Consider the following 20,309-nt stretch of genomic DNA (forward strand, 5'->3'; position numbering starts at 1 on the left):
CTTTAATGGAACGACTCCTGATTGCTTCTTTTGTCATACTATATATATTGCTTCTTACTCATACACTTTCCAAACAAATTTATTTGTTTATTTACAGTTTTTGTAATTTGTTTTGCCTGCACCCATGTCTGTGCACTACATGCATGCCCGGTGCCCGAGGAAGAGGTGAGACTTCATGTGGGTGCTAGGAATCAAACTGGGGTCCTTTAAAAGAACACGTGCTCTTAACCACTGAGCCAACTCTCCAGCCCCTTAACCATACACTTAAACTTTATACTGTTACCAAGTTTAGCAAACTTTCTGTTGCAGCTTTCTGAAAAATTCTGCATTTTTACTCCTGTGGAACATGCAATTGGGAGACTTGGGTTAGAATCACTGTCTACTCTCAGCTCTGTTAAATATTTGCCCTCAGTCTGCTATCTATTTTTTGCCCCTAGAAAAGGGGAACAAATTCTCCACAGCCCTTCCATACAATAAATTTCCCCCCAATAGATGTGAATCCTATTAAGTTGTTATGTACTAGATCCCATCAATGTAGTGCTTGATGTGACCAAAGACGCTGTTACATGATGAGCTTAAATGATTTCATGTAATGTCTGTTCCAAGGATTTAGAAAAAGTGAGATGTTAACCTACAATGTGCCCAGTAGGAGATGACTATTGTAACTCAATAGGATTCTTTTCTCCTGGGACTCACAGGATCTGGAGACCATTTGGGACCTGGGCTGAGCATCTGAGAGCTTCTGCCATTATGCTCTTCTTGGCCCCAGAGTGTTTAGGAAAAAATGTCTGGGCCGCTGACACAGAAAAGCAGGTGGTGTGGCCAGACTGCTGTGCCACAAGCCGTTTTCAAACATCTCTTTTTGTGACCTGATGCCCAGACATCCCCCCACCCCGTGCTCTGCTTTCCAAATGTCCTCAGTAGTTTTTCTTCCCCCATCCTTCTCCCCCACCCCATTCTACCTGCTGGGTAGAGCATAATGGGGAACAATGACTCCCTGGGCTTCCAGAGAGTAACCCCCCCAAATAGAAACAAACAAATGAACAAATAAACAAACCCAGAATTTGAGACACAACCAAATTGTTTAATTTTTGTTCTAGTTTTTGTTTTGCTTTGTTTGAGACAGAGTAGTGCTATGCAGCCCAACCTGGGTTTGAAAAATTGTCTAATTCTCCTATACTGTTCCCTTTGCCCAGTCCCCACACAGCTAAATCCTATGTCAAGTTTCAATCCTACCAGCAAGTTTCCCCTCATTCTACATTCTTCTCTCTTTGCCCATATCACCACAAGAAAATGACAACAACATTCAGTTTAGTGCACACATAGTTTATATTTTTTCTACTTGGCAATAACCATAGCTATTTTGAATATTGTAACTTTTCAAAGAAATTGTAAACTTCTTAAGGGACACTTCTCTGGCTCATCTGGAGGTCAGCCCGACACACAGTAAAGACCTATTCACTTGGATTAAATACACAATTCATGCAATTGGAAGGGAATAGATGGGGAGGTCTTGTGAGCCAGGAAAGAACCCACACTTACTTAGGAGGTGCCAAGCTGTATGTTAGATGCTGAACATGCATTGTCTCATTTAACCTTCACATCAGTGATGATGTTATTTCAAGTATTAGAAAACTAATAAATTATCTAAGAAATTGGAAATTTTGTCCAGGAACCATAAGGTAAGGCATCTGGATCTAATGCTGCTTGATTATAAAGCCCATAGTAAAAAAAAAATGGAGACAGCTGAATGTCCATCAGTAAGACATTGATTAAATAAATTATGATATACCCATTTAATAGAATATGATATTGCTGCAGCAAAGAATGAGGGTTTGCTTTATGGACTTAATGGTACACTTTCAAGTTTGAAGGCAGGTTAGAAGATAATGTGGACTATGGTCCATCATTTGCACTTTGAAAGTAGGCTATATGCTCAAATGCTAGTAGAGACACAGAATTCTGCAAGGACACCCTAGGAAGCACTCGGGGAGAGAAACAGGGTAGCAGGGAGACAGGAGGAAAAGACTTTCCACTTCTGTACCTTTTGAATTTTATCCCCGTCTGTTTTCACAAAGTAGCCAGTGATTGAGACGTGTGTAGCAACTCATTCATTTCACTCACTGCTCAACCTCTTTGCACACTAACCTCCACCACAAATGGGCTGATTTCTCTCTCTCTCTCTCTCTCTCTCTCTCTCTCTCTCTCTCTCCTCTCTCTCTCTCTCTCTTTCTTTCTGTGTGTGTGTGTCTTTCGATACTTCCCCCATCGCTTGGTTGGAGGCAGATTGGGGACAGACCTCAGGACCGTGGTTACACTAGGCCATTGACCTATAACTTTAGGCCTTCATTCAGTTCAAACATTTGAATAACAGAAAATCAAGATGTTTGCTTGCAGTGTATTTAAAATTCTTATTTTAACGAAGGGCTTGTGGATTGCATTTTGTTACCAGTTCTGAAAGAAAATGGTGGCACATGCATATAATTTCAGCATTTAAAGTCTGAGGCAGGAGAATCATCATGAGTTTGAGGATAGCCTTGGCTACAGAGTAAGGCCCTATCTTAAAACAAAACAACAATAAAGCAAAAGCCATTTCCTTTGACAACTAAGTGGCCTTAAAGAGGGCTTCTTCAGTGGCTACTGAAATGCAAGCTCAAAACTACTACTGCAGTCCTTTCTTGTGAAGGCCACAATTCTGTGGACTCTGTTCTCCTAATGCTATCCTGTTTAAAACATAAGGAAACTGGCCCACTCAAAAGCTGATTACAAAGGAGCAAGGCTCATTCTAAACTTAATGTCCCCTTGCCCGGACCTTCTGACCCTAAATATCCCTTTCCTTCTTCCTTACTACCTGCAAGAGTACGAGGTGGCTCCATGAGGTACCCTGGGGAGGAAGTGACGCTCTAATTTCACCCACCATCCAACACCCCACCCCTAGCAATTCCTACTGAAAAACTCAGCCCTTGACAGAGTGAGGTTTGTGAGCTCCTGCCAAGTGCTGTAAATATTTCCACATGCCTTTGTTTTCCTTGAATGTATAGGACCTTGGATCTGGCCCCTCCTCTCCTTGGGGTCTCCTAGAGCTGAGGAACAAAGAAAACACAACCAGTCCAGTTCTTAGCTTTAGGATGTCAGATCAAACTGTAGAAGAATATTGAGGGAAGATGGGGCAGAACTGGGGTGGAGAGTGAGAGGGAAGGAGGAGATATTTAGAGAAACATTTAAACAAAAGCACAATGACTCCGTTTCCAGGACCTAGACAGGGATCATAACAACAACAATGACCACGATTTACAAAGACCTTTTACAAACATACAGTCACATCCCACCCTGACAGAGCTAGCAAATTAAATACTACTTTCTGAGGGTAGCTTTGAGGCCTTTGTACGTGGGGACTGCTGAATCCTAGGAAGGTTATCTGGTTTGTTCAGGACTAAAGGATAAAGACATGACAGTTTCTCTGACACTTTTTTGGCTCAAGAATTATGATTTTTTGCACATAGACTCTGGGTAGAGTGACATGCGTAGTGAGAAGATGATGTCCTGCATCACAAGACTGTCCATCCTTTGTTTACCAAGCCCTAGCTTCTTTAGTCATAAGGATACCCAGAAGATGCAAGAGTGAGAAAACTCCACAGTAGCGTCCTGCAGTAGCTGCTCCCACAGCTGTACTATGTGTTAAGTCACGGGGAAAAAAAAGCAGGATTTCTGGACTTAGACTTTTGATATAAAAATTCTGGCTTTTGCCACATGAACTTGAAAATGATATCTCCGTGCCTTGATTTATCTACAAATTGGAGGGAGTGGTGGTATCTACATGGTCAAACTGTTGAGAATTAAATGCATTTGTCTATTCAAGTGTTCAAGATGGCACTTTACATAGAAATAATTGCTTTTAAATAAACATTGCTTATTATCACCGTTATGTTACTACCCTTATTAGGGTGCTCAGCATAAGTATGGAGCTAAAAGACAAAGAAATCCAACGGTGAAATGCAGCAAAGGCAGGCAACTACATATTTTCCCCTAGCAGTAGAGGAGGGCTGGTAAGACGTCATCTCCTATCTTCTACACAGTTCTTTCATACTCGAAGGAAGGACATGGGTCATCAACAGAAGAATTCTTTTGCTTGTGTGTTCAGTAACTCGAAGAAGTGGCTGAACCTGTGACCTCCATCACATAGACACCTTGTCAAAAGGAACTTGGCTAATTGGCCCAGATAGACATCATTCACCCAGCTGTACACACATACACACAGGTCTGAGCACACGGGTGCATGTGCATACCATTACAGCGGAGGTAAAATGGTAGGTGGGCAGATCCACAGGACACACTAGGCAACAGTCTTTCTGGGGACTGCTTATTTAGCAACCTCTCCTTTCCCTGTTTCTCTTCAGCCTCGTAGAAACAGGTAAGCAACTAACTCAGGAAATACCCTCTCCTCTTTCTGCCCTTTCTAAAGTGCCTTTGTTCTTTTTATTCTTGAGGGTTTGAGTATTTGTTTTCTCCATTCTATAATCTCTCTAAAACCATCTATATTTTGCTGGCAAAAAGAGAGATGGTGGGAGTTTACCATAATATGAACCAGAACCCTGAAGCTAAATGCAATCTGGAGTTCTGGAGTCCTAGAAGATGGAGAACAATGATGTTGAGGATTTAAAGCAAAAACTGGAGAGATTACATGAATTTTATTAAGACTCAATTACAACATTACCTCCTGGACTAGGCGCCTAGGGTTGTGAAAAGAGAAGGCATGGAAATGACCAAAAGAGTTTCATAGCGGCTATTCTACCACAAAATTCCAGAGGTGATGGTTTCTGTACCCCTGAGCACTCTGTAGAATGTCACCCTTCACTCAGAGTGGAAAACAAGAGAGGGGAGAAAAGAAGAAGGAAAGAGGGCTCTCTGTAGGATCTGTACTGGTGGTCTTGAGACCCCCCAATTGGAGTTGAGCTTGTGTAACACCTTAAACTCCAACTGCTTTTCTAACTAAGTCATGGAGAACAAGAGAAGAGCGAGAACAATATGGGGGAGGGAGGAAGACGACATTTCTAGGAAATGTGATAAAAGTACACGATAAAAAGTGAGGGGAGCTGAGCCACTGTGGTTGGGGCAGCTAATCTTACACTTCTCTCCCTTATCAAGCCCAGAACATGCAAAGTGGAGAATAGAGGAGGACACGACTGCTAAGATGAAGAGGCTGCATGCTTTCAAGGCAACCCAAATGGTACAAGGTCTCCACCCACAAGTGGATGCTAAGTGATTTCAAATAAGCAGCTAATGCACCCACTTTCACAGCAGGTGGCTACATGTCCCTTAGGTCTTTTATCATCCCTGAAGCCAGAGATGTCTGGAATGGCCAAAACTCCCTTCTCTGCAATATCTGAATACTAGGTGGCATGCAGAAAAAGGGCAAATACAAATTCAGAGTGAAACCTGAAATAAATGTCTCATAGTTTCACAACTGGGGAGTAGCAAATGGGTCTTAGCCAAGAAGTATGAGCCATGAGAAGGCTGACCATACTCCCCACCTTTACCTAGCATGTTTTCTAGGTTGGATACTTCGCATCTCTTTCACAATGAGTTCAACCCTGTAGAAAGATGGGGAAAGACTTCTTTCAGATAGAACGCTCACAAATGCCTGCCTGAGGGTATACATGTGCACACACATTCATGTTTTAAGAACAAGGCCTGGATGTCACATATGGTTATGCATGCTTGTAATCTGAGTACTCAGGAGGTAGAGACAGGAGGATCACTGCAAATTTGTGGGCAGCCTGTTCTGTGTAGTGAGATCTTGTCTCAAAAGACAATCGATCAAACAAGCAAGCAAACAAACAAAACAAGTCATTTTCTCTAGGGTTTATACATCCAATCCCAAGTGAGAGTTCCTTTCAAGACAAAAGAACCCATTCCACCATGCACACAATCGAAAACAAACAAACAAATCCATCAAGCAATTCTTTCCTTTTAACAGACAACAACAAAACAAAGCAAATCCCAAAGATGTTGATGGGAGGAGCAGGGCACCCTCCTGAGAAACTGGTCTTCTCAAAAGGTTGAGGTAGCATCCCTTACATACTTCTGCAAATGTTGGTAATCTGGCTGCTTGCTTATTCTTCACAGAAACATTGCCAAATGCCAGGGAAATAAAAATCCTGTGAAAAAGGAAGAACACTCCATGCCTGCTGCCTCATTAGGCACACTCTCAGCCAAACCCAGAGCAAAGCTACCGGTAACCAGGAATGACATGAATGCAATCACAGCCTTCTCTATGATTGTAAGCAGCAGCCACTCTCTGCTAGGGGAGCCCCAAGCCAGCTACAAAGACGCCCTGTCTGAAGCCCCCTAATGGAAAGCTCTGTATCACATTCAGAAATCTTGTTTTCCACTTCTAGCCTGAAGTAACAGCAAACCAAGGTCACACTGACCAAGCATTTCTGAGAAATGAGCTGTAGGAAATTAAATTTTAAGAGAGGGATCTGGGGCTGGAGAGTGAGCCCAGTGGCTAAGAGCGCTTCTGCTTGTTGCAAAGACCCAGGTTCTATTACCAACACCCGCATAAGGCCAAATACCCCTTTGGGCATCAAGGCATCAGGCACACATGTGATGCTTAGACATGCATGCAGGCAAAACACTCATACACATAAAATAATAAAAATAATCTATTTTTTTTAAAAGAGAGGGGTCCAAGCTGAGGCCTGAGGGAGTGCTTTCAGCTCAATGCCTTTGAGGAACAGAGTCAATTACTTGGAAAGAGCATCATACAGATCTGCCCTGCTAACAGCGGGCCAAGTTGAGAGAATTCTTTTGGAAACTCAGTTCTCTGCTAAGCAGGACATTTTAGGAAAAATATATGTAGGCTCCAAGTAGCTTTTGCACACTGAACAAAAAAGAAGTGGGTCTTTTAAATGGTACACGGGTAGTCCAATAGTCCTTAAAAACAAACAAGATAGGAGAATGATGTCTGTGTGGTTTTCTTGGTTTTTCTAATACACTCCCAACCCTACCTAACTGATCTTTCAGGAAGCTTAACGAAGTTTTGTCTGCCTGAATGTGTCAAAACATATGCTAGGCGAATAGTAAAGCATAAGCCATCACATAATTCTAGAAGGATATAATGTTGGGGTTACAAAGTTCACATAGCTGACTTTCTCATTTTATAGATAGATAACTGAATTACCGAACAGGCTGGGAACACAAGTTGTGTAACTCCTAGTTATTGCCACTGCTATCATTGGGAACCCCAGCTTTGATAGGGTTCAGATTTGGCCTGAGTTGTTGCTCTTTTTAGACTTTGAGTTTCGCTCCCCAACACCACTAGGAGGAGGAGAGGAGAGGAGAGGAGAGGAGAGGAGAGGAGAGGAGAGGAGAGGAGAGGAGAGGAGAGGGAGAAGTTGTTTACAATGATCGCTTGAGGCCACTGGACAGTGAAGCAAGACTCTGGATTCGCTCAGCTAGCAGCTCCAACGAGCATTTTCTTGTTCGGTTTTCCAGTGTCCTAGCCTCTCATCTTCATTCTTCACAGCATGAATCAAGGTCACAAATTGGGAACTACGTTGGTTGGGGAGAAGGCAGAGGAAGGATTTGAAAGACGTCTTGCCAATGGGCCTGTGGCCTGAAGCACCATGGTCATTGTTGAGCCAACAGGATCTTTTTCTTCTGGACAGTAGGCACAAGTCTTCATGCAAAATCAGAAGATTGACAGATTTATTTAAAATATACCTCAATCTCAAAGTTAACGACTTCCCAGGAAACCCAATGAGACATTGAAGGAAGGAGTTAGAAACCCCACAATGAGGAGAATGACAGCGTGCTCTGCCTCTGTCCCCACTCATTTGGGGGATTCAGAACCACTGTCCTATCTGATGCATTTTCTGGGTAGGAGAAATCCCTAGTTTCTATAGTAGACTAATCTTTCTTATGCCTAGAAAGTTCTGTCTCCATCAGGGTAGACCACCAACCCAAACCAACTTGTACCAGTAGTGAACCTTCCTTACTATTTCTACCTTCTTTAGTAGTGAGAGCCCTGGCCCTTGACTCTCACAGAAATTTTCAAGGACTATGCTTATAAACTCTCCAATAAAAGTGTTTCTCATCGTGCATATCTTTGTGGTAGACTGAAAGTCAAGGTTGAAAGGGCAAGGTCTGGGCTACTCTGAAGCACTTTAAAACAGACTTCAGTTTGACTTCAGTGTTAGCAACTCTGGATAATTCTGCCTTATCTGTTAAACTTAAACCTCAACCTTGCCTCTACTTAGGATTTCAAGAGTGAGTTGGGACTAGGAACCAATAATCTCTTTTCTTTCTCATCATAAACTCAGCTATTGTCACAAGAAACCATGTTTGCTCTATATATTCCACCCCAAATGTCTGGCTATTCCCTGGCCTAGCTGATGCATTTTCTGGGCAGTAGAAAGCCCTAGTTTACATTACTTCTACAAAAGCCTATGCTCCTTTCTCTCTTGATCTTTTTCCCTTTTTACCCCTAAACCAATCTTGGTTATTTGTATTGCTCCCAGGAACCCTTTCCCCCTCTTTTTAAAAATTACTTTATAAATAATACCAATCAAAATTCTCACTTCCTCCCCTCCTCCCACTCTCCCTCACCCCCTCACCCCCATCCCCTCCAGTCCTAAGAGAGGGCAAGGCACCCTGCCCTGTGGGAAGTCCAAGGCCCTCCCCGCTACATCCAGGCTTAGGAAGGTATGCACCCAAAGAAAAAAGGATCCCAAAAATCTAATACATGTAGTAGAGACAGATCCCAGTGCCATAAAAATACCGATGATAGCTTGTGCTGGAGAGGATGTGGAGTAAGGGGAACACTCATCCATTGCTGGTGGGAATGCAAACTTGTGCAACCACTTTGGAAATCAATGTGGCAGTTTCTCAGAAAACTGGGAGTCAACCTACTTCAGGATCCAGCAATACCACTCTTGGGAATATACCCACAAGATGCTCAATCATACTACAAAAGCATTTGTTCAACTATGTTCATAGCAGCATTATTTTTAATAGCCAGAACTTGGAACCAACCTAGATGCCCCTCAATGGAAGAATGGATAAAGAAGGTGTGGCACATATACACATTAGAGTATTACTCAGTGGTAAAAAACAATGACATCTTGAATTTTGCATGCAAATGGATGGAAGTAGAAAACAATATCCTGAGTGAGATAACCCAGACCCAAAAATATGAATATGGTATGTACTCATTCATTAGTGGATTCCAGGAACCCTTTATCTGCCAGTCTCCCAGGCCTAGGTCCTAGGGAGAGCTGGCTTCCCTTAAATGAGATGAAGAAATACACAAAATATATAGCTGGAGGCACACCAGAACCTCAAAACCACAGAATTCACAAAGATTGTATATTACCTGCTCTAGGACAACCTAAATTCCACTTTCCTTCTACCTATTCATTGGCCTGTGCCCAGAGAACCCGTGTTTGGAACTTTCTATCAGACATCAAAATTACCTTTTTCTGGGACTTTAAGCACTGCAGAACCTTAGACCCATTAAGCGATTCAACACAGCTTCATGGTGAAGTCAGTGTCAGGCCTAAGCAAAATCAGTTTGGATTGCAGAATACCTCCAATTATAAATCTGCACATTAATAGAACCGGGCAATGCACCAATTTTCTTAAGTGCCCCCTCCGACTGGTTATTGGGCAAATAATTGCTGATAAAGATAGTAGCAAAATATTAAGCTTTTCCTATTTATTTGATACACCAGGGCTGTGAGTAACATAGGTGGCCAGGGAATTTTGAAAGACTGAAGAAAGTGTATAAAGGCAAAGACAATTGAAATCTCAAGGTTTAAACAGTGACTTGGGACAGACATGGTGGCACTTGCCTATAATCCTAGCACTTGGGAATTGGAGGCAGGAGGAATGCCACTAGTGTAAGGCTACCCAGCAAATTCTAGGCCACCCAGGGCTGCATGACATGACATGGATTTTGTCCCACAAGACAAATCAATAAGCAGCTTCAGAAAGCTGAGGGTCTCAGAGTAATGCTGAGAATGAAATGTTTCTGTAAAATACAGAATGTAGTAGGGTGTTACTGACTTCCAAAATAAAAACCGAGACTTTCCCGAGAGGCTCAGTATCAAAAAGAACCTCAGTGAAATCACAATATAGTACAGCAAGAACCCACGCCAAAGTATTCTCAGACCCTTGGGACATACCAAATTCCTTTCTGTCTCTTCCTGACCTATACTCTCCATAGTTTAAACCAATAACCACAACTCCTCAGAGGACCTAGTCTGTGTTAGCATACACGCTAGCCACACCTCTGGGAAGACCACAGAACCACCACCCCCTCCGGCTGCACTGTGAGGTATTGACCGGAAAGTCCCTAGCAGCCCTCCCCCTGAGTCTCCTATGATCACCTACTTTGAAGTCTGTTCCGCAGCAGAGAACCTCTTCCTGGTAAAATAGTGGGTTTTCCAAGTTTTATTGCGTGTTCCTAAGGCCCCAGATCCAGATCACATCGCATAAATGCAGGGGCCTAACTTCAGCTCAGCCTCCACTGCTTCCCTTTAAGTTTCGCCTAAACTTTGCCACTGACCCTGAAGGCCACTAGCCTGCCTTCAACCACAAGGCAACTCTCAGCAGGTGCCCACCCCCCAGTAACCTAGGCAACAGCCTGTGGGCCTAACTTGGCTGCTTTCCCAAGAGCCCCTGATCTGCATCAACGCAGGAAAAAGATGGTCCCAGGGAGTGTAGACACAGCCTTCCAAGCAGGAGTTGTCCCATGGAATCTGGGGACCCATCCACTCCGTTATGGAATGGCCTAGGCTGTTGTGAGACTGCCATTTACAGTCGCTGAGCACACTCGAGATCTCCTCAAGTGGAGCCTGTACACTGCAGCTGTGCCAATGGGTCACAAGGTCTGAGGCACAAGAGTCCCAAAGCCCCTTCTGCCAGACAGTCTAGCAAAACTGCAAACAATACACGGCCTCAACTGAAGGCTGTGGGAGAGGCGTGTCTAAAAGCAACCCTCAAGTGGGCATCCCGGAATTCAAGATTTCTATTTCACTTGATAATCCCCAAGTCCCCTCTTTTTGAGGTTGGCAAGAGAGGACCCTCGCAGCTCCAGGAGAACACTGTGTTTTCGACTTTTTTTTTCCAAGTAGGGAACTTGAGGTAGTGAGGGCACTTCTGGCTGTCCTGACAGCCCAAAGAGAGGGACGGATTTTCATGAAAGGGTATGGCAAGCCCTCAGCCAGCTCCAGAAACACTCTCATCACAACGGCCGAGGGGCTTCTGCAGAGCGAATGAGTTTGTTTCCCCAGATCTCTGAAGGGTCTCCCTGCTAAGGAGTCTGCACACACAGGGTCCCATACCCAAGTGCCTGGAAGGCTAGGGCTCTGTCTCCAACCCTGTCCAATCTTAGGGATGACCAAGTCATTCCCAAGTCAAAACTGGAGTGGCGGGGCCAAAAAACATTCTAACTTCGGAAGGAAAGAGGCCTCCATCGGATAACAGAGGTGGTGGGGCACCAGAGACCGCGCAGCTGAGGCGTGGAGAGAGCTGCAAGACCCGTTCTTCCTGCCGCCTCCCTGCCTCTTTTGGGGCTCGACTTCCAGTGAACAGCGAGCCGCTTGCTGCCCGGGAATAGCAGGGGACCGCCTGGCCTGGCTGGGCCATACCCACAGCAGGCAGAGACGCGCGCACACGCCCCCCCCCCCCGCACTCCTCCCTTTCTCTTCTGCAGACACACACGCCTACCATGTGTTTGACTCTGAGCGAAGAGTCATCAGGATTCCTGAAGTGGTTTTGACAGAAAACCCGCTCTGGTCCCCTGAAGGAACAGGGGCTGCTGCAGAGACCCGCTGTTCCGTGCTTCTCTTGGAATCCTTCAATCTTCCTACTCTCTCGTGTCTACACGACTTCGCTCCCCACCTCCGCCCCCAAATCCTGCAAATATTTTCCCCAGCACACATGGGCAAAGTACTTTAAACAATCTAAAAGGTGAGTCTGGATTTGTCCCAGGGCAAAAAGTTCATTACTTTGCCTGTAACCAATGAATGCCCCAGCTCTCACCCTTGGTACTACTGCTTGAACCCTCCACTGCCCAGGCTGCCCAGAGCCCTGCAATCCATGTCCTAGCAGGACATGGGTAAGGAGTAAGAAAGGCGCTTTGAAAGGGCGCCTTAGACCAAGAAGTATGGGGGTGACGATGGGGGCAGACATCCTTGCCCACAATGCCAGGTGGGGCACGTGGGACCACTCACCTGCTTGGAACTCCACTTGGCGATTTTTCTCTTTTTCCTCTTCTAGTAGCATGGAGTAGAGGATCCCAACAGAGTTATGGATGCCGAAGATGGAGCCGTTGCACCAGGTGGCTGCAAACACTACTATCCAGCCAAAGCCACCTTCGGGAGGCTGGAAGCCACGCGCAGTGCCTCGGGTCTCCACTGTGGGCGTGGGCTCGGGTTCTTGCACGGGCTCAGCCTCAAACCCCAGCTCAGGCAGGGGTGCAGGATCGGGTAGGGGCTGAGGCTCAGGCTCAGGCTGAGGCTCGGGCGGGGGCACAGGCACCGGCTCGGGCTCAGGCTCTGGCTCAGGCTCGGGCTCCGGGTCGGGCACCGGACTACACACCGGCTCCTGATATTCCTGGTTTGCCTCCTGACAGGGCCCCTCAGCTTCCTCGCTCGCCGGGCTTGGCAGCGCCATCGCGGCCAGGGGACTGACTGTGGCTTGCTGGAGCCGGAGGAGCTGTTGTCTGGCTGGTACTTGTTTCTGCCGCTACTGCTGCTGCTGCCGCTCGGAGCACTGACGCCGCCGCTGCCTCAGCCCCTACCTCCTCCTCCTTCCAGCGCCTAAGCTGGCCAGCCCGTCCCGCGACAGACGGTCCCTCGAGCCCTCTCCTTCTCCTCCCCCGTCCAACCCCCCTCCTCCTCTCCCCACGTCATCTCTCTCTCCTCCCCCTCCTCCTCCCTCCCACCTCTTCCTCAACAGGCAGCCGCTACAACCTCGCTCTTCTCCCGGCCCTTCCTCCTCTTCTTACTCGCCTACCTACTCTAGGAGCTGCTGCCACCCCCAAACTCCTCTTTCAAATTACTGAATCCTATTCTTGTTTAGATGCTTAGAAGAAGAGTTAAATTAGCAAAAAGAGCAGAAACAACCTTGCCCTCTTTCCCCCGCAGTTCTCAGAACCCACATTGATCAAGCCCCAGCCTCAAAGGAAGACCCTGTCTGTTCTTCGAGTTCACGTCCTCCTTGCTTACAAGCAACCTGCAACTAGACTGGTCTTGGGAACCCCAAGACAAGAGCTAGTCAGTGACAGACCCCACCCTGTCCTCTGGAGTCCTTGTGCTCCCACTTGGACTCGAGACGGGTGACCTAGAGGGTACAGCCTGGACTTAGGACAGAGGGTGCACATAATCTTCTCAAGCCTGGAACTCAGACACCCCACTGACCTGCGCACCCCTCAGAGTCAGGCCCCCTACCCCCGCGCTTCCCGGCAAATCCCTGGCGGGACTGAGGGGAGGAGGCGGCCCCGCAGCGAGGCCCGCCCCTCCGGGCAGTCAATCAGGGCTTTGTTTGCGCCAACCTGGAGCCCAGAGGAGCCACAGAGGGCCGGGTCTAGGCTTGGCCAGGGCAGACTCTGGGCCAGGGGCCGGGCCAGGAAAGGAGGGAAGTACAGTGGCACCCGAGGGGGCCCGGCTCAGGCCCCCTGCAGGACACAGACAGAGCTCAGTTCAGGTTCCTCTTGGCTCTCTGTTCCATACTCAGGAGCAAGAAATGAGGTCCAGATGGAGCTGCTAGTTTGGTCAAGGGCTTTTCGGCCCCTGACATCCTTTTCAGGGGGCCTGGACCTCCACTTTTCGCTTTTCGAGTGCCTTGTACTCTGAAAAACCCCCAATGCAAAGGGATGTCTGCTAACCACCCAGTTCCCTCTCCCACTCCCACTTCAGGCACAAACCTCTTGAGTCTCACTTAATGTCCAAGACTCAGACCTCAGCCCTACCTTGGAAGAGAGGGTTTGTTCTCACGGGAGTGCCAGAGTCCTAGAAAAAGGAAAGGGGACTCTGTCTTGCTGGTGAGCAGTGGTGCCCAGCTCAACTCTCATCCATGCGGTAATTCCAAACAACTCTGCTTTTCCTAAGGGTCTTCACTTGCACTAGCAAGAGGTGAACGCCGATCCCTTTTTACCTTGCATCTGATTAACCTTTATGCTAGATGAAAAACTGTCTGACAGGTGGAAACGCAGCTCCTGGGCTTCATCTGATGCTAATGAATGCAGTCTTTAAGCACATGAGACAGGCGCAATTGGGTGTCAGGATAGAGATGTCCTGTGGCTTGTGGTTCCATGAAGGAATCAGCCAAATTCACAGATCACGGGGTCATGCCAGCCTGTGGAATATCATTTTGCAAATGAGCAAAGCAGGTCCCCTATTGATGGGTAGCAAATATTATTACCTGCTCCTTGTGGCCTCCAAACTGAAGCAAAACTAAGGTCAGTCATTTGTTGCCCTAAGGTCATGGGACAAGGCAAATACAAGGTAAAATTTAAAGTAAGTCTTCACATAGAAAAGTCAGGGGTTCCCTATGATTCAGCACAGGGATCTAGAACTTGTTGCTGGGATGGGGGAGAGAAATGAGCTAACCAAGCTATTGAAGGGTTCTGGGGAAGGCTATGTAGGACATGGGCCTTGAACATTCAGTGGGATTTTTAACAAGTGGCATGGAGGTGGTTTCCTTAGAGCATGCCCTGACCCCAAGGTACAGGGACACAGAATCTACTCATATAAAGAGGAAAGTGAAAGTTAATCAGGCCAAAAAGTTAATATGTATGATGCTTCTCCCAGGGAACACTTGCATTTTAATAAAACCCCACAAGGCTTCAGCCATGAAGAATGAGAAATCATAGACATGCTGAGTACTGAGTCTTAAGGTGTGCTTTACAGCCAGGGAGGGCTTACCACTCACATTGCCAGCTGCTCCCCCAGGAGAGATCTAGACTTGGGACCCACTTGGAAAGAACCTGACTGAGACCCTGGGATTCTTTCCAATCCCAGGCCGGAGTAAAACCTAGAGTTCTGCCCCTCATCTCCATTCCCGGTGTCTAAATTCTATCCCTTTTAGTTTTAATGGCTTCTTCAGGCTACTACAATAGAATGTGGTGGGTGGAGGAGGTGGTGACATTCATCGAGAATCTCCTGTAAGCCTAGCACCATGCTAGGCCCTTTACATACATGATCTCATATAATATTCACAGCAATGAGGAAACAGGGCCCAAGTCAGTTAAGTTTACAAAGCCAGTAAGAGGTAGAACAGGTATCTTTGCCCATTTGTGTGATTTCAAAGTATGTGCCCCACCCAGGAGACAGGGTTATGTAACCTATCATTCTAGCAATACATGAGGTACAAAGCAGTCCTCCCCTCTTTAGAAGGCACAGGTATTTTTTTAACAGCTAGAGCACTGGTATGCGGAGACCTGAATTCTAATGATGGTTATACTATTCCAGCATGTGTGACCTTAAACAATTTGCTTCTTTATCTTCAATATGAAGTTCTATCTACTCTACAGAATTAGTAAATGTCATGCTGGGAATTATAGATTTTACTTGGGATATGTAAGTGCTATGATTAGTATCCTCTAAAACCAAGTGTGCTAAAGACCTGGTTGCCAGCTTGTGGCACTATTTAAGTCATTGGGAGCATGCCCTTGAGGTGGATATTGGGACTGTGACTTCTCCTTGTCTTTTTGCTTTCTGGCTACTATAAAGTAAACATCTTTTTCTGCCATGTGCTTACTCTAGGATCTACTATAATAACACAGGCCAAAGGCAGTGGGATCACATGACTATGAAGTAAAATCTCGGAAACTTTGGGCTGCAGCAACCCTTCCTTCCTTAAGAGTTGATGATCCTTGAGTATTCACCATGCATAACAGAAAGTTAACCCAAGAATGCCAGTGAAGATTTTTGAGTCCGTGAGTAACATCACAGGTGCAATTTTGAGAGAAAACTGTGGTGATAGTATGTCTATAAAGTGGTTTGGATTGGTTAGAGGTATAGAAAACAAGCATCAAATGCATGTGATTTTCCTGCAAATCTCTAAATCAGACCTGTCTAACAAACGTCAGGGTAACAGATCTTCAATGAATATTTATTATTTGTAGAATCATCTCTTTTGCCCAGGTTCATGAGTAAGTAGCCAATACCCCTTAGAGCTCTTTATTTGACTTGTCTAGCTATGGACCATGGAAAAGCCTAAGGGAAGGTTTTCAGTGTTATTCCAAGTGAGACAACACATTTCCCTTCTGTTCTTAACAGATTCAAGCCCACAATGGAATCATTCCAAACAGTTACGCCTTTCATTCCTTTAAGAGAGGAAAAAACAGAGTGGTGTTTTCCTAAGTCAGAGCTACATTAGAATCACTTAGAGGGCTTTGTAAAATATTGACTCCTAGGTCCCCTGCAGTCAATAGCTTCTGAACATAATATCTAGACGTGGAGCTTACAAACAGATGGTTTTACCAAGGCTTCTAGTAATACTGATGTACTGTCAAGTACAGAAACCACAGAACCAAAACAATGGTTCCCCAACATTTAGATCTTAAAGACTAGTAAAGATTCCCTCCAATGTCTAAGTCCCCAACATAATGCCAACTTTTAATGTCACATGGAAACACATATCATCACTAGTATGACTTAGTATGACATTAATGAAATGATATTTTAGCATCAGAATATAGCAATGTACAAAAAGCATAGTCTTTAATGAGAAAAGTCTTAAAAGAAATCAGTTGATAGCATTTTTGTTCTGTGCACCAGTAGGTACAGAATGTCAGACTGTCATGGGCATGGAGATGGATGTTTTGGATTCCCTGGACTAAACAGCTCCCAAGAAACCTTTCTGTTGCTCAAGCTTTCTATTTTGGTCAAAGACACCCCTTTGCCTTAAGTTTTTCTTATTCTCCAACAGAGTTTTCTGGCTAAAATAGAACTCAGTGGGCCTTTCATATCATCCCTGTGCCCTGTGTCCAAGTCATTGTGCTAAGTACTTGAGAACGGATGGTACATTGAGATTATTCTCAAGAAGGCAAGTGCATTGTCTTTCCCTCCTTCACTCTTCCGTATTCATCTTTGTAAGGATAACTTAAGGGTTCTAAGAGTTCTGATGATGCCACACTACCTTGGGTCTAATAGCCAAATAGGATCGATTGTGAAAAGGAGCTTGGGTTCTTTAGCAGTGTCAGTAACAACAACAATAAAACATCCAAAGGCAGAGAAGATTTTGGTTTCATTGTCCATAATCAAGAAGGGTATTGATGGGAACCCATATTACTGGGAAATGAATTTGAATGTTGACACCTTCTGATGGCCAAAGTGGAAGTATGGAAGAGAAAAGATACTGGGCATAGTTTGGTTTCAGTTCGAGCCAGAAGGCAATTCATAATAATAGGTGCATTAAAAACGAATCAATTGACCATATGCACGGAGCCTGCTTCCTGAATGCCAAGGAGAGGCAGTCTGCTCAATAGTGAAGCTATTATTAGAGTAGCTATGGAGGGGAAAAGATAATAGAAGCAGCAGGGGCATTATGAAAAGAAAGAAGTAGGAAATACTTAACCCCTTCAGGGCTAGCATGAGCAAAGCCTGAAGTGAAAGAGTGAAATGGTGGATTAGTTTATTGATTATATTTGAGGAAGAAATGGAAAGATGGGGTTCTTTAACCTTTTGCTAACTTATGCCTTCCATTCACTCAAGAAATAATTATTAACTCTGTTTAGATCCTATATAAGCATATATTTCAGGAAGTTTCTACAGTCTTTAGTGCTAGTTATCCTTTACCATATTTCTTCCTCTACTTTCCCCTTCCGCCCCTACCTAGCCCTTCCTGTTCTGTTACTTCTCTTTCCCCCTTCATAGTACCTTCATTCTGTCCCCTTTCCTTGAACATCTCCGTGGCTCCTTTCTGGTTTCCTGCTCTCTGTAGATATTTTAACTTAAATACATTTCTAAAGATTCAAAACTAGCATCCATACATGAGAGAGAACATGTTGTGTTTTTCTTTCTGGGTCTGGGTTAACTCACTTAGAATTATTTCTAGTTCCATCCATTTACTTGTGAATTTCATAATTCCATTTTTATTCACAGTGGAAGAATATTCCATTGTGTATATAAAGCACATTTTCATTAACCATTCATTTATTGATGGACATCTAGACTGTTTACATTTCCTGGCTATTGTAAACAGAGCAGCAATGAGCATGAATGAGTAAATATCTCTGTAGCAGAAGATAGAGACCAAAGAGTGATATAGCTGGATCATATGTAGTTTTATTTATAGTTTTTTGAGAAATTGTTACACTGGCTTTCACAGTGGGTGTCACCTGTTTGGCATTCCCACCATGAATAAAATTCCTGGTACCACATACGGGTTACCTCTTTTTGAGTTGTTGATCAATGGAGTCCTATAGGGGCCCCCAAACATTACGGGATATTGCCATTATTACTCTTGGTTACCCTCTATAACTTGATGGTAAGACCCTATTGCTGAAGACAACACATACCTAGAAAAACCAAGTTGGTACTGACTGAGAATCTTGCCTTTAAATGAGATATCTATATCACACACCCCCCATCGCCGACTCGGGAGTCATCATGCAAGAGGGAGTAGGCAGATTGTAAGACTCCAAGAAAGCAGCTATCAGTAGCAAACCAGTGTTTGCCAGACACAAGAGTATAGTTGCACACATGAACTCCTGGTAGGTGGGACTGGATGCACAAGACTGGCACAAGATCAAGTCAGTCAAAATATCAGCGTGGATGTGGGAGGGACTCAAGCCACCACCTAGTGGTAAGGGCTAGGGTTACAACGTTAAGTTGCACCCCTATTGGTTCCTGGTGAAGGGAAAATCAGTTTTCTTCAGAGATGTGGGAACATCTACTGGAGTTTCACGCTGTAGCTCAGGTTGGTCTGGAACTTGCTGTATAGCCCTGGCTAGCTTTGAACTCATGATACTTCTGCCTTAGCCTCCCAAGTATTGGGATTATAGCCACTTAATAGCACACCTAGCTCCAAGCTCCTTATTTTATAAAGAAAACTAAAGCCTAAAGAAAATAAAAGATTTACTTAAGCGACATCTAAATTACCCAGTTTCCATTCTAATTACTGCAAATAGCTATAGAAAGTAACATAATGTAACATGCAAACGTCTGAGGTAGGACCATTGTTTTACAGTGGTTGGGCTATACAATGATAATGAAAAATGGCAAACCTTGAGAAGCAAGTGAAGTGTCAGAGACAGGAGGAGAGAAATGCTCCTCACCGCCTGCTGGAGCTTCTTTCAACTGTGGCTTTGGGAGCAATGTACTTGATAGGTTTTTATTTTGTTTTGGTCAGTTTAGGAAATGTTTTCCATTATAATATCCCTTTACCTGTTTCTCTTAAATTTAGCCCTTTAGGGATTAAGCATTCTCAGTCTAGATAAAAAGATGACTCACACACATCTAGAAGGTGAATTCTTCTAGCACTAGCTAGTGAACATACTGCTACAAAGGCTCAGGAGGGCAGTGAGGGAGACCCAGGAGTAGTTAGTGCTGGGTGAGGCTCAGGGTAGCACAGAGAGGGCTGGGGTAGAGTTTTTGTTGCTTGTACTCTCCAATAGTGCATGTATTACCTTGAGAAGGAATTCCCAGACTCCAAGATAGTCACAGTCCCAGGATCATAAAAGCCTCAACGTCTGCTGCCCAAGGAAGATCCTACATAGCATAAGATAGTGAAGTGAGAGTGTTGGGCTTTGGACCAGAATCAGGTGTCAGCAGCCAAGTTGGAAGACAGTGACCAGTATGCTCTGGCCCAGAGGCCAAGTTTCAAGTGCAACTTGCTGACCCTGCAGATAAGGGAAGCTAGTTAAAAGGACTGTGAAAAAAAATCACTCAAATGGAGCAGGGGCAAGGGTACAAGGGGCAGAGGTGAGGGAGTTGGCTAGAGTGGAAGGACATAGAAGAGGCGGTTTATTTTTCTCCTTCAGTACATATTTACAGAGTTCCCTCTGTTCCTGATTAAATGCACTTTTCCTGAGGCCTCTTTCTGGATGGAGGAGGAGTCAAAGGGAGTATTTTGTTGAAACTTCCTGAGATGTTAATCCGCTTGCCCAAGGTCATAGTGTGAATGGGACCCAGTTTAGTTCTTAGTCTCTTCGTTTCTATCCAAGGATATGCCTCTATACCACCCTACCTTCTATTATTTTAAATCTATACTCAATAAGGGATACTGGCCTGTAGTTTTCTTTTTTGTTATATCCTTACCTGGTTTTGCTACTAGACTGATTCCTTCTGTTTTGT

The 20,309-nt window shown here is 44.8% G+C and overlaps 1 protein-coding gene across 1 annotated transcript in view; it reads right to left on the minus strand.

Moving 5' to 3' along the window:
* The window catches only part of Slc16a2 (solute carrier family 16 member 2), a 124,914-nt gene extending 112,054 nt beyond the window's left edge, over positions 1-12,860 (minus strand). The window contains exon 1 of the mRNA XM_057759169.1: positions 12,240-12,860. Within this exon, the coding sequence (XP_057615152.1) occupies positions 12,240-12,681 (442 nt within the window). The 5' untranslated portion in view covers positions 12,682-12,860. The remainder of the gene's footprint in view (positions 1-12,239) is intronic.
* Positions 12,861-20,309: the final 7,449 nt, after the last annotated feature.

Source organism: Chionomys nivalis, chromosome X, assembly GCF_950005125.1.
Source record: "Chionomys nivalis chromosome X, mChiNiv1.1, whole genome shotgun sequence".
Taxonomy (NCBI): domain Eukaryota; kingdom Metazoa; phylum Chordata; class Mammalia; order Rodentia; family Cricetidae; genus Chionomys; species Chionomys nivalis.